This window comes from Ostrea edulis, chromosome 5 (assembly GCF_947568905.1).
Source record: "Ostrea edulis chromosome 5, xbOstEdul1.1, whole genome shotgun sequence".
In the NCBI taxonomy this organism is placed as follows: domain Eukaryota; kingdom Metazoa; phylum Mollusca; class Bivalvia; order Ostreida; family Ostreidae; genus Ostrea; species Ostrea edulis.
Window position 1 is genome coordinate 78,136,289 of NC_079168.1, and position 12,042 is coordinate 78,148,330.

The 12,042-nt window shown below is 34.2% G+C and overlaps 1 protein-coding gene across 3 annotated transcripts in view; it reads left to right on the forward strand.

The window, feature by feature from the left end:
- Positions 1 to 3,663: 3,663 nt before the first annotated feature.
- LOC125649889 (endophilin-A3-like) overlaps positions 3,664 to 12,042 on the forward strand; it is a 35,064-nt gene continuing 26,685 nt past the window's right edge. For 2 of the 3 annotated variants that reach the window (XM_048877731.2, XM_048877732.2), the window contains exons 1-5: positions 3,676 to 3,726; positions 4,129 to 10,054; positions 10,579 to 10,647; positions 11,476 to 11,548; positions 11,660 to 11,803. In XM_048877731.2, coding sequence (XP_048733688.1) covers positions 10,010 to 10,054; positions 10,579 to 10,647; positions 11,476 to 11,548; positions 11,660 to 11,803 — 331 coding nt within the window. In that variant the 5' untranslated portion in view covers positions 3,676 to 3,726; positions 4,129 to 10,009. Of the gene's footprint in view, positions 3,727 to 4,128; positions 10,055 to 10,578; positions 10,648 to 11,475; positions 11,549 to 11,659; positions 11,804 to 12,042 lie in introns of those variants that run through there. The other variant, XM_048877719.2, reaches the window with a different exon arrangement.

Below are 12,042 nucleotides of genomic sequence, written 5' to 3' on the forward strand. Positions count from 1 at the left end.
GACATATCACAGCTCCAGACAGACATTTCACTGTTCCAGACAGACATTCCACTGCTCAAGACAGACATTTCACTGTTCCAGACAGACATTCCACTGCTCCAGAGAGACATTTCACTGCTCCAGACATATATTTCAATGATCCAGATATTCCAATGCTCCAGAAGTCATTAACGTAGGTTCACGCTCCTGTGACGTCATAAGGTTTTGCAAAGTCAATGATTTAATAAGATTTATGCATGACAGGAACATAAAGTTTGTTGGAGTCTTTTTCAATAGTTATTTTCAAAAAATCTTGTTAAACATAAGATATTTCAAAAGTCCAAGTTATATATGAATAATCAATTATATGTTTCAAAATATTGAACCCAAGGACAATGGCTCTGTTTTCATTAAGTTATTTATCAAAGTCCATTATGAGATAGATTTCCTTCATTTTTCACAAACATTTTGTATATTTTTTAACGAAACAGTTTCACGAAATTGTTATGAATACTATTATATCGTTTGAACCAGTTTTTGTGAAATTTTGATAATGCTGTTTAAGAAAAATTGCAATTTTTTCTGACGTTGGTACATGTAGCAGGTAGATGTGTTCTAATTGATAAAAAAAAAAAATCAATACCGCAACATACTTATCTTATCAGTTTGATTTGTTACTAAGATATATTATTTGAAGAATCAACAATCAAAATATAAGATTGAAGCTATAATTCTAGACGGGTGGAATAACCTTAAATAATGCTCCCGACAGATATTTCAATACCCCAGACAGATATTCACTGCGTCAGATACTTCAATGTTTTAACATTCCAATGCTTCACAGTTATTCCAATGCTCCAGACAGTCATATCAACACACTAAACAGATATTTCAATGCACCCAAAAAATATTTCAGTGCCCCTAACATTTAAATGCCCCCCCCCCCCCCGACAGATGCTTCGAGGCTCTAGACAGCAATTCCAATGCTCCTGACAATTATTCTAATGCTTTAGACAGATATTGAAATGCTCCTGACAATTATTTTAATGATTTAGACAGATACTTCAACGCTCCTGACAATTATTTTAATGCTTTAGACAGATATTCCAATGCTCCTGACAATTATTTTAATGCTTTAGACAGATATTTCAATGCTCCAGACAAATATTTCATTGCTCCAGAAACGTATTTCAATGCTTCAGGCAATTCAATGCTCATTGCAGTTATTTCAATGCTCCAGCAGTCATCTTAGTGTTCCAGCCTAATATTTTTCTGCTCCATAAGGTCGATTTTTAATGCTTCCGACAAATATTCGACAGATATTTATTGTTTCAGTCCAACTTTTCACTGCTCTAGACATATAATTCAATGCTCCATACATTTCAATGCTCCATACAGCTATTCTAAAGCTTCAGACAGTTATCTCAATGCTCCCAAAACTATTTCACTGCTCCAGACTTTTATTTCAAAGAACAAAGACCCGACGTAAATTCTTAAAAGCATTTTACCAATGGAGTTAGTACATACATGTACACCATTCCGAATTGTAATGGTCGTCCTAATCGATTGCCGGAATCACCATCGCCATATTCACCCTCCTAATCGGGTGATTGAGATTTTTCTGAGTTTTTTTTTTTTCAAGGAAAACATCGGAATTATTTCCTAATGGTGTAAAAATATCTACATAATTTTGTATAAAGATCTGACCCGCCTTAGTTTGCATAACTGATTCAACAAAATCCGTGAGCATTAGATCTTATACTAGACATTGCATCTGGCCTAATTACATTGTGGAATCTTAATCTTTGCTTATATTCTTATAACACAATGAAGACAATCTGGTCCAACTCATTTGACGAAGTGAGCAACGATTTGAGCATACAAGTGGTATCGGATGTCTGTAAGGTCTAATTTGAGGGGGTACCAGTGATATACAAGGGATGGGTACCAGTGATATACAAGGGATGGGTACCAGTAATATACAGGGGGTGGGTACCAGTAATATACAAGGGGTGGGTACCAGTAATATACAGGGGGTGGGTACCAGTAATATACAAGGGGTGGATACAAGTAATATACAGGGGGGTACCAGTAATATACAGGAGGGGGTACCAGTAATATACAGGAGAGGGTACCAATAATATACAGGGGGATGTACCAGTAATATACAGGAGGGGGTACCAGTAATATACAGGAAGGTGTACCAGTAATATACAAGGGGGGGGGGTACCAGTAAGATACAGGAGGGGTACCAGTATCATATCCTATTTCACCCCATAACTGACTCGAACTTCGTAATAGCTCATATACAAATTTTGGGGGAAGAAGTATTTTGGAGCCAGCTATGGCGCAAAGCGTGATATGCAAATATTTATTAGGTACCAGGGATCTTTGTGTGTTCACAGGCCGAACGGAGTAGCCCTTTTTCGTTCAACCTGTATAAATGAAAAACCAAAGACAAAGTTCTGTTCAGCTACTCTTTTTTATTAAAGAAACATTTCATCATTATAATTATTGATTACAATTCATATTTATACAATATACAATAATAATTACAAACATTATAATATAAAAGTTCACCCACAAAAATTGACGAAGCTATCTGAAAAATTGAAAAGTTATTTCAGAAATGCGCATCTTACCTGTATAAATTAAAAACCAAAGACAAAGTTCTGTTCAGCTACTGAAGAACTCTGTCTTTGTTCCTCGCATTTATACCCCCGTACATCCTCCAAAATTCCTTACCATATTTGTTATATCTTAATAATCTGTAATATTGACATTGGCTTTTTATTCAAACTCAAAGCCAACACAATTATTTCCTTGAAAAATCTTATAATTTAGCGTTGCATACGGTACTCAACTTCACTTGTAAGGTTTTGCATAATTTTTAATTTCATTTTTCTTGTAAATAATATATACAAATGCTTGACCTCTGGTGATTGATTTCTTACACTCCGATTGGTTACACGTTTCCTCTGACCAAAATCGATTTCACCCTCATGATCTTGTAAACAAGCTATAAACACACATACTAATAATCTCCCTGTCACCTCACCTCACGGTGAAAAGTTCAGACATTTTTGTTCTGCATCTTACTGTTGTTTTTGTCCCACATTATTTTGCCAATTCATTACTCCATTCATTACTCTTCTCCCCTATTTCAGAATTCTATCATCTGTTTTATACATTGCAAATTTCGTTATGATACCAGTAATAAACAGGAGGGGTTACCAGTAATATACAGGGGGAGGGGGGGGGGTGCACCAGTAATATACAGGAGGGGGTACCAGTAACTTACAGGGGGATATAATCAATTAGGGACATGAAATGATTAATTATCATGGTGTCGTCTAATACACTATGAAAACAAATGTGATTTATTCTTTATATTAAGCCAACTGAACAAGTCGATGGTATAGATGTAAACTACTATTTGAAAAGTTATATATATATATATATATATATATATATATATATATATATATATATATATATATATATATACGGTATATATATTAGTGCTTATGAAATATTAGTGCTTATAAAAATTATTACAACCCGGTTAAAGCGACACACAAAACAACTGGTGTGTTTTTTTTTGTCCAGGAAACCTTAAACATGAATTCACAGCAGGAAACACTACCGGAAAAGGTTAAACAAATTATAGCTGGTATTATATATGTTTTATCTTACAGAATTCCAAGATGGACAACGTATAAGGGCACGGAGCAGAGATACCAGACGGTAAAATTACGGAAGTGTTGACAATCTAAATTGTAAAAATTAATCGTTGTTATCGAAAAAATACTAGTACTTGATTTCAATTTCAATGACTTTAAAACCATATGTTTTCATATGGAGTGTCATATTTGAATTGAAAGGCAGTGATAAGTTTGATATGCACAAGCAGAGTGTTGGTTAAATTTTATCTCAATTATCTAAAGTGTTTTTTCTGTAGTTTAAATTGTGATATCCTACGGCACATCGTCTCGAGCATGTACTTTACTAATTTCTTCCCGTCAAACGTTTATCAGAGAAAACAATACAGATGGGGAAATCAACACCAATTATAGTTTTACAAAAATATATCAAGCACTGCTGAAAACAACGTCAAGTTTTTAAAGGTAAATACTAATTTCTTTTCAGATTATAGTTTCCATGAAAAAAAAAAATTCCTCGTCACCATGAGCTTGCAGGTTCTCTGTCCTTTCTGTCTGAAGGAAAAACATTTCCGAAAAACAACCCCGGATTTACGAGACCACGTTCTACGAGAACATAAACGAGATGTTGACCGGCTTGGGTCTCTCAAAAACGACCTCTTTACAGAGTCAAATGGATTCTGGTTTTCGTTTGTTCCACATGAATATCGACAATATATTGAACCTTCGGATCCCAAGAGTTCCTGCGCAAGCGCAGCCCGGGATCTTGTGAGGAACTGGCTTGCGAAAGTAAGGGAGTCAAGTCGCTCCATTCACGATTGGGAACGAGGCTGGAAACTGGCAGAGGAGGGGAAATCGAGGGTTAGTGGGAAGAGAAATATGGAGAGACCACTTTTGATGGACATAAATGGTGCCTCGGAACATGTTGATCAATCAGAACCTTGTGTAAAAATCAATAAATCGGATGCATATTCCCCCCGCAGACCCGCCATCACTCGAGATCAGCTGGTGATCCACTCCATCTACGACACAGTGGACGGTATCTCTGCTCTTCTATATACAGAGGGCCAATGCCAGATCTGGTACCGCTGTATCCTGGCCAAAGAAATCACATCAGATCCAAGATCCTATGTAAACATTGTTCATAAGAAGGCTGCGTTAAAACAGAATTACAATGAACCTCCCACTAGTATGAAGGAAGTCAATACAAATCACCTGAGGATGAAAGACACCATTGCGACCACACTAGGAATACCCTCTCGACTGGTGGCAAAGGTCACGTATGGCATTAAATTATACCAACCGTCCAAGAATCAAGCCAGCAGAACGTATTCACCGACGATAATGACTCCCCTTCATGACCTCTGGGAAGAGGACAACCATCCGATGCCTGATTCTCACATCCGATCTCCGGTCATGCTGAACACCAGCTCTCGTACGGGAATGGATAATGGGGACGAAGTTATGCTCTCTGATTTAGATGAACTTTTGGAAAATGATGCCGAGTCACGGGGGGAATACAGGGGAAACACCTTTCTTAGACCCGATGACGTCAAGACTGAATTTACTTCCGAAACTTCTACCTCTGAACTCGCTACGGAAACAGGTTCCTCAGTAGACTCGGGGTATTTCGATCTTGGAAAAGAAAAGCATTTGTCAGAGGTCATCATGCATTCAACAAATAAGCAGTCCCATCAATCACCTGCGAAATATGAGAACGATGGTGAAGTAATTGTTCTGGACACAACCATTCCAGCAACCCATTCTCGTAAAACAGCTCTCGAATTTTTAAGCACCGGAGTTATGCCTATCATCCCGCCAGCGAAGCGAGAGTGGACAGACGTGCGCCCTCTGGCGCTGCTGACTGACCCACAGCCTCTGTACTGGCCCCCGAAAGACTGGGAGAATCTCAGTCCGGATGCGCGCCTGTTTGCGTGGGAAATGGCAGCATTTAGACTTCACACTTCCGGTAGACAACCAAAGCCATTGGATTGGGACCGAGTATCCGTACTGACCATTTACAATATGTTGGCACTTCCGGGGACGGCAAATTTGTCTGTTGAGGAACCAAGGCGAGAAGAGACGGAGGTGAGGCTATGTAACTTTAACATGATGAAGAAAATTGTTCTTCACGGGACCAAAAGCCAAACCGAGCGGATGTTTCTGAGAATGATGGAACAAGCTTCTGTCCACCGTGAGCGTTCGACAGACTGGCTTACCACTCTCTTAGACGCTCACAACGTTAGACTTCGCTTGACAAAATGAGCTATGTATCTTTGAAATTTTGAATTTTAACGGATCGACAAAGGAAGGTGTTCAATCGTTCTTTTACGTATTCTGTATTACAGAAAGACTGTATAAGCTGAGATTCCATACAGCTCTTTTGTTTTTAATGTTCCCTCTGTTTTCTTCTCCTTTATTATTCTGTTAGATATTTTGTGTTTTTCATATTGTTTTCATGATTTTTGTGGCATATATTTTGTTATATGTACCTTTCAAAAACCATAAAGGAAGAAAATGGCCCATAAAAGGAAGTATTTTACTGCGTGGATATAATGATATTTGATAATATCTTATTAGCGCGTGAACGAGGGAATCAGTGCTGATACAACTGCTCGAGTTTAGCCAAAAAAGACTAATTTTTTCATGTAAATTGCATGTTTATAAATCTATGATCTAAATTGATAGTGTTTGTGTCTTTGTTTCCTTTTTAGAAAAACCAAACTCAAAGAATAGATCGGACCGTAGTATATCCATTTTATTTTAGTTTTACAAATTAGCTTATAAATATTGTAGTCTATATTTGAATAGCTTTGAATATCAATGAACAAAATTTTGTCAAGACGAAGATGCGACTGGGAAACCAGTTGAAGCTAGATAATTTGGCAGGGGATGGGTGTCTCGGTGCATCTATGATGTTTTAAATCTTGTAGTAGTTCCAACCCGCGTGTGTGAATGTATGTATTTACATAATATGATATATATTAAATAGAGTATGAACATGGTTCGATTTTAATTTTTACCGATTTTGTGTTATTCTTAGGTACAGAATGAAATTAGAAAGAGTTTTGAACTGACAAATATTCGCAATGGATAAGTTTCAAGCCTAAACAGAGAAGCTTTTGTGTGTTTCTAGGTCGGACTTGCAACCAAGTTTCTGGCACATTCTCCCTTTAGCACCTCAAATTGACACTTCAAATGTTTATATTTTTTAAAATTGCATATCTACATCTATGAGGACAATTGGAACGGATATCAAAGATAATTCACCCAACAACAAAAGCAGAGTAATGGGGAAAACGAACTCAGTATTGATTTTATTTTAGTTTTTTTTACTACAGTGACATGCACGTACAATACTACAGACATGTGTACATATACACGTGTACAACAATACATTTATAGACATGTGTACAACAATACATTTATAAACATGTGTACAACAATACATTTATAGACATGTGTACAACAATACATTTATAGACATGTGTACAACAATACATTTATATACATGTGTACAACAATACATTTATAGACAGGTGTACAACAATACACTTATATACATGTGTACAACAATACATTTATAGACATGTGTACAACAATACACTTATATACATGTGTACAACAATACATTTATAGACATGTGTACAACAATACATTTATTTTATAGACATGTGTACAACAATACATTTATAGACATGTGTACAACAATACATTTATATACATGTGTACAACAATACATTTATAGACATGTGTACAACAATACATTTATAGACATGTGTACAACAATACATTTATATACATGTGTATATATACATGTGTACAACAATACACTTATATACAGGTGTACAACAATACATTTATATACATGTGTACAACAATATACTTATAGACATGTGTATATATACATGTGTACAACAATACATTCATAGACATGTGTACAACAATACATTTATAGACATGTGTACAACAATACACTTATATACATATGTACAACAATACACTTATATACATGTGTACAACAATACACTTATATACATGTGTACAACAATACATTTATAGACATGTGTACAACAATACATTTATATACATGTGTACAACAATACACTTATATACATGTGTAGAACAATACATTTATATACATGTATACAACAATACACTTATATACATGTGTACAACAATACACTTATATACATGTGTACAACAATACATTTATAGACATGTGTACAACAATACATTTATATACATGTGTACAACAATACACTTATATGCATGTGTACAACAATACATTCATAGACATGTGTACAACAATACATTTATATACATGTGTACAACAATAAATTTATAGACATGTGTACAACAATACATTTATAGACATGTGTACAACAATACATTTATAGACATGTGTAACATATACACTTGTACAACAATACATTTATAGACATGTGTAACATATACTTGTGTACAACAATACATTTCTAAACATGCATAAATCATCACATCCGATCAGCTAGATCTACATGTCACTAGTAAAGTGTGATCATGGATTAAAATGCTATGAAAAGCAATTAATGAAAGGACAACCTTTTGCACCTAAAATGTCAAGAAACTATATATGTAAATTTTATGTTTTGATCAAGTTTCCCAGAGAATTTAACTTTTTGTTTGTTTGTTTGTTTGTTTACTTGTTTTGGATCAATCTAAATTACTCAGCCACATGCATTTTGAAATGTGGGGATCAGTGTTTAAATTACTGGAATAAAGAATCGTAATATTGGGATGAAATTAAACAGAGCTCTTTATTGATACTTGATTTATAACTAAACCTCTACTGCAATTATATATATGTCGAAAATATGCGATATCAATTTTTGAAAGTTTATTCATTAATTTATTTTTTGGCCTTCGATGAAAAAAAGTTGACAAATAATTTGAATAAATCAATGTGAAGGGGTGTGTTTTATATGGCTTGAAATTGAAAACTTGTACAATTTGAATAAAGTTCGTTTACAGGTTTTGATTCTCGAAATAGATTGATCCCAGTTTGGATAGCACTTCGCCGGATTAGTAACAAATTCCTTCAAAACCAATGCTTTTATTATTTTGTTTCTCGTTCTCGGGAGTTAAATATAAAAATGTTAATTGAAACTCATTCAACTGTTCATTACTACACTGTAATAAACTAGTTTGAACATAGGATTTCTCCTAGCGTCAGTTGAGTAGGAACATAATAATCAGCACAAAAATAAAATGAAATCAACTTTTAAAAAAATCAAGTAAAATCTTTTTAGCATAGATAATTTACGATATTTTGTGGACACGTCGTTTAACCAAACGAAAATAAGTATGTTGCCACCTTTTTTTAAGTTGTCAGACAAACAAAAACAGAAGTATAGGTCAATATCAGAAAATCACACATTTTGATGAAAATACATGTAGATTAAAAACTTGTTGAAATGACAAATTTTTGATGTCAACAATTTAGAAAAATTGCTAAATTGAAAAGTATATATAACTCAATTGTGAATATTAGGGAAATATAATAGACACACAACAGAGAAGATACCAGCATAGGAGTTATTGCCCTTGACAACATTCTCGAAATTATAAATAATTAATTATTCATGGAAAATATAAACCTTTTCACTATCAATAGTTTACCAGAATTTTTATTTTATCCAGTGAATAAAAAAATTCTTTGAAAGAATATTTCTATCATGCACAAAGTTTAATTTAGTAAAGATTTTTGCAAAAACCTATGACCTCACATGAAGATCGAACTACCTTAATGAATAAGTGTAGAAAAAAAAAGTCTATGTGGCACTAATATTAACACGCTTCAGTAATCTTACTTTGCATGGGAAAAAAAAAGTACGGTGTCAATAACTGAAAAGGAGAGGGGAATAACAATTGAACATTTTAATTTATGCATAATTCTTTTAAAATTTTGCATGTAGCATGGCCCTTCCTGATTCCACGTGCCTTACCATGGAAACTATATTGTACATTATATAATGACAATGTATTTGCTATAAAATTCACTCGCAAATTTTTTCATTGTAATTTCTTTGGACATCGTGGGTTCAAATACAAATTGATTAGATAAATAAAACGCATTCATACAAAGACGTGGACTCTCGAGAGAATAACATATATCATTTAATAGATTAAACATGAAGGCAAAATGTTTCTATAAGATTTATTACATGTATTTTTTTTTTCCGATATAGAGAATTCCAATTTTATCAGATTGAATTTTTTCCAAATGTTTAGATATTCGCTGCGCGATTTGTGTTAAGTCGTCAATATTAGTGGGAGTACGTCTAAATAATAGATTTGACAGTTTGAAGTGAGAAATTTATATCAAAATGTCGTGGGAAGGATTCAAGAAGCAATTCAATAAAGCAAATCAGGTATTTTCTCTTCAGATTTACTTCATTTATATGTTGAGTATTCAGCATATATATGGATGTTTCCACTCGTAACTGATTCGATTCGTAATATGAACCGGTTTGTCATTGTGCTATTGCAAAATTGAAAATAGGAACCCTGTCGGAATTGGTGTTGTCTAGATTAGAGGGTTGATTTTAAAATAGTCGATTTTCAGTCATCAAAAAATGCATTAGATATTAACGTTTTCAATAGATCATAAGTATAGATCTATAGATCTAATGTGTTTGATTAAATACATTAGTGAATTATACCTTTTAAAACATCCAAATATGATGTATGTCTCTCATTTTAAAAAGATACATGAAATATACATAGATGCAGTGCTGTATTTACTATTTAGACACTTTTGATTTTTTGATTTCTTAATATAGACATACTCTTCAATTAATAAATTATTATGAAGCAAACTTTCTCAAGAGGTGGGAGTAGCATTATTTCGATATAGTATGATATAATTTTAAAAAAAAAAATTGGAAAATTTCAGTATATGAGTGAAAAAATTGGTGGTGCAAAAGGAACAGAACTGGATGATGAGTTCGTAGAAATGGAAAGGGTAAGCTACAATTTTCACATGTATATATATATGTAGTATGTTTTTGACTTAAACAGGTTGGGAACACTTCCCCTATAGCGAGATCTTCTTGCAAAAATGTGATTATCCCTCTCTAGCAAGAGTAAATATATATCGCACAACTGAGGAAAAACACCCATGGAGTATATCTCTTCGTGTTTCCTGTGAAAAGAAGTGCTAAAATGTCTGATATATTAATTAAAACAAAAACACGGTGTGCATTGGATTTCAGTCTCCTTCCCTCTTACACAGCAACATTGATATAAAATTTCTTGACTGTTGTCAATTTTATAGAGACAAATCACACCATGTTGAATGTGTGTTGCACTTATTCAGCATTGCACGAAATTTGCCATTATTTTCAATGAAGACACCAAAAACACCCGTTTATGGTAATGCTTACTTTCTCGCTAAAGAGAGATAATCGCATTTTAGCAGAAGATCTCACTATTGGGGAAGTGTTCCCAACTGTTAAACCCTGCTTACTTTTAGAAGATTATGGTGATTTCATTTTTGAATATCAGTCTTGACTGACATTAGGTTTGCAGAGATCCCAGAATGGGCAGGTCCACTAGGCATCCCCGATTTTTAAAAGTAAAAACCATTTTCAGGAACTTCGTGTTTAACTTGACTGGTATTCAGTTTTAGTTGCTAACTTTCCTCATCCATTTGTAGAAATGTTAGTGTTGTTCTCTTGTATACCCACACAACCATTGCACTGACTGATTGTTTCAACCATTGCACTGACTGATTGTTTCAACCATTGCACTGACTGATTGTTTCATTGTCTTGATTTAATTGTTTTGATAGAGAATTGATGTGATGGGGAAGTTGGTTGATGACTTGATTTCAAAAACACAGGAATATCTCCAACCAAACCCAGGTATGTAGTGATATCAAGCCACTCCTAGATAGAAAAGATGACAACTTTAAGAAACATTTATAATACAGATTTGTTACTGTGAATTTGACATCAAGTGAAATTAATTTTCAGCGTCTAGAACAAAGATGATGGTTGTAAATAACTTCTCAAAAGTGCGAGGAAATACGAAAAACATTTCCTACCCCCAGCCAGAAGGGACGCTGGGGGAACATATGATTCGGCATGGCAAGGACCTTGGGGAAGATATGATGTTTGGTGAGTGTTATGATATTGATATAGCCTATTGACAATATGTGTGGTGGATTTGTATGTCTTATACAAAATATAATTTGAATTGTATTCAGTCTGGGTTTTCCTCGTGTCAATTTTAAAACTGCAACATATACACATTGGAGGGATAGACTGGACTTGGGTAATTCCCTAAAATAAAATTGTGTGTGTCATTTGTGATTTTGATGTCATCGCTACATGTATATTCATGCTTTAATTTACAA